This window comes from Pteropus vampyrus, unplaced genomic scaffold (assembly GCF_000151845.1).
Source record: "Pteropus vampyrus isolate Shadow unplaced genomic scaffold, Pvam_2.0 Scaffold53, whole genome shotgun sequence".
In the NCBI taxonomy this organism is placed as follows: Eukaryota; Metazoa; Chordata; class Mammalia; order Chiroptera; family Pteropodidae; genus Pteropus; species Pteropus vampyrus.
The window spans coordinates 4,279,148-4,281,286 of record NW_011888834.1 but is presented as its reverse complement, the minus strand read 5'-3'; the positions used below and the strand labels follow the sequence as shown (position 1 = coordinate 4,281,286).

Sequence of the window (2,139 nt, the reverse complement as noted above, 5' to 3'; positions counted from 1 at the left end):
CTTCTCAGGAGCCACTCCCTAACCCTGGGCAGAGGAATCCTCACATCACATACAAGGCATGATATGTTTGTAGCAGCCTCGCCAGAGCCATTACACAGCTATTTGCTGATGCCAAGCCAAGCTTAAAGTACCTTAAAACAACGGTCCCCAACGTTTTTTGGCAGCAGGGACCGGTACTCCTATGAGAATCTAATGCCTGATTATCTGAGGTGGAGCTAAGGCGGTGATGCTGGTTCTGGGGGAGTGGCTGCAAACACAGATGAAGCTTCATGGCTGGGGGTTGGGGACCCCTGCCTTAAAATTAACAGTGGTGACTCTGGCCTTTACGAGCCCAGGGTGACCCAGATTAGGGTGCAGTGCCTTTAAGGAAGGCCACACAGATCACTCCCAGTCCAGGTGCACAGGTCAGTTGAATGGTGATGATAAACACTCCAGAAATAGGTGCATTTTTCCATAGCTAGGAAATAAGTAGGAGATGGTAATGGCAGAAAGATCAGAAAGGAACGTTTGTGGGTTTAGAATTAGAGTGCTGGATGACGGGTTTTAAAGCTGGTGGGGTGGTTTTTATGAGTTCTATTCTTGGGCCAGTTCTAAATACATGAGCACAGGAGCACATGTGCTGGACAGGCTACCCAAACCACACAGACATCTGGAACTTTGGTGTCCTGGTGAATCCCAGCAGTGGCATGGCTGCTTTTAAAAAACTCAGAATAAGTTCCATAGGACTTCATGGAGTTCTTTGGTGTTAGAATCTTTGATGCTCTGCACAGATTCAGCATATAGAAATATCCTATCTTTATACTTTCCAGGTCCCCAGAAAGTGTTTCTTGCTCTGTTATTTCATGAATTTAAGTGTAATCACTTTTTTGGATAATTATCCAGAGTGAACAGAAGACCCAGGAAGAAATTTAGAAGATTTTTGCTGATGTTCCCATGGCTAATGATACTTGGTAACACATCAAAATCTTGTTTTTTTACTTCTTGCCAGCAGCTTCAATTCCTTTCAGTGCTTTGAAATTATGAAAGCTTGAGTGTAGAGATTAAATACCTATGGATAAGGAAGATTTGGGGTTTTTGTCTTTTAGTTTAAAAAGGTTTGAAGTGAAGAGCATAGCTTTTCCTATTCATGGCATCATTCCTGTTTTATCTGCTCGTTATAGTGCCACCTTCTGTTGAAGTTTCTTTTGATAGCCGTCCGTCTCTCTCTGCCATGAACAAAGGAAAACATCTTGGATATAAAATTCAGTTAAACAGGAAAACTTCTGAGTAAAACAGAGTAAGATTTTAACTAATTGCTAGCAGCTTACTAACTTCTTTTTCGAAAATTAAAATTCAGTCTCTTCCCAATGGAAAATACTTGGGGAATTAAAACTGCATTACTATGTAATTAATAATATGTTATTGCTTATTAAACACCTACATGTTAACAACAGATGTCATTTGCATGCGTTTTAGATATGGCACAAAATATCAGTATCAGTATTTGTTAAGTTTTATATAAATAATTGGCGTTTCAGGGTCTACTACTAAAATAAAATTTCAGCTACAGTAAGTTTTGTACTTTTTTTAGGGAACAAATGCAGAAATTAAAAATGGATTCAAGCCTGCGATATTAATTGGAGGCAGAGTTGACAGCATTGAAGCTATCAAATTGGACTAACATAAATCTGCCAAAAATAACTTAAATCGACCGTTTTATTCTTTTAACTTTCTCATTCTGATAAGAGTTCTTTTTCCAAAAATTGGCAACAAATGAGAGGGCTGAGAGTCATGTCAAAAGTTTTCCTTTTAATACTTCTGGTCCTGTTAAGTCAGGCAAAATATCCATCTCGACTTGTAAACTGGTTTGACTCACCTTAGGTAAAACTCAAATTAGATCTCGGGCTAACCCATCATACCGAATTGACTTAGCACTGGGTCCAGGATTTAACGACAGGCAACAAACACACTCAGGCCAGCAGCTCGCGCCTCGTTCAGCGGGCGCAGCGTGGAGCTGGCAGACGTGGTCAGCCGTGTCCACGACTTAACCTCACTGCCCCCGACGGACGTGCCTTCTAGTTCCCTCTCTGAAGGTGTCGCTTTTCTCTCTCTCCCCAGGGACCCCCTGAAGATCCAGCAGCTGCAGCACCAAGTGCGCCT

General features: G+C 41.6%; 2 protein-coding genes across 2 annotated transcripts in view; one reads left to right on the top strand and one right to left on the bottom strand.

Annotated features, from left to right (window-relative positions):
• PALLD (palladin, cytoskeletal associated protein) overlaps nt 1-2,139 on the top strand; it is a 355,442-nt gene that overhangs the window by 309,752 nt on the left and 43,551 nt on the right. The gene's annotated exons all lie outside the window — the stretch shown is intronic.
• The window catches only part of CBR4 (carbonyl reductase 4), a 104,660-nt gene continuing 103,475 nt past the window's right edge, over nt 955-2,139 (bottom strand). The window contains exon 5 of the mRNA XM_023530732.1: nt 955-1,205. Coding sequence (XP_023386500.1) covers nt 1,144-1,205 — 62 coding nt within the window. The 3' untranslated portion in view covers nt 955-1,143. The remainder of the gene's footprint in view (nt 1,206-2,139) is intronic.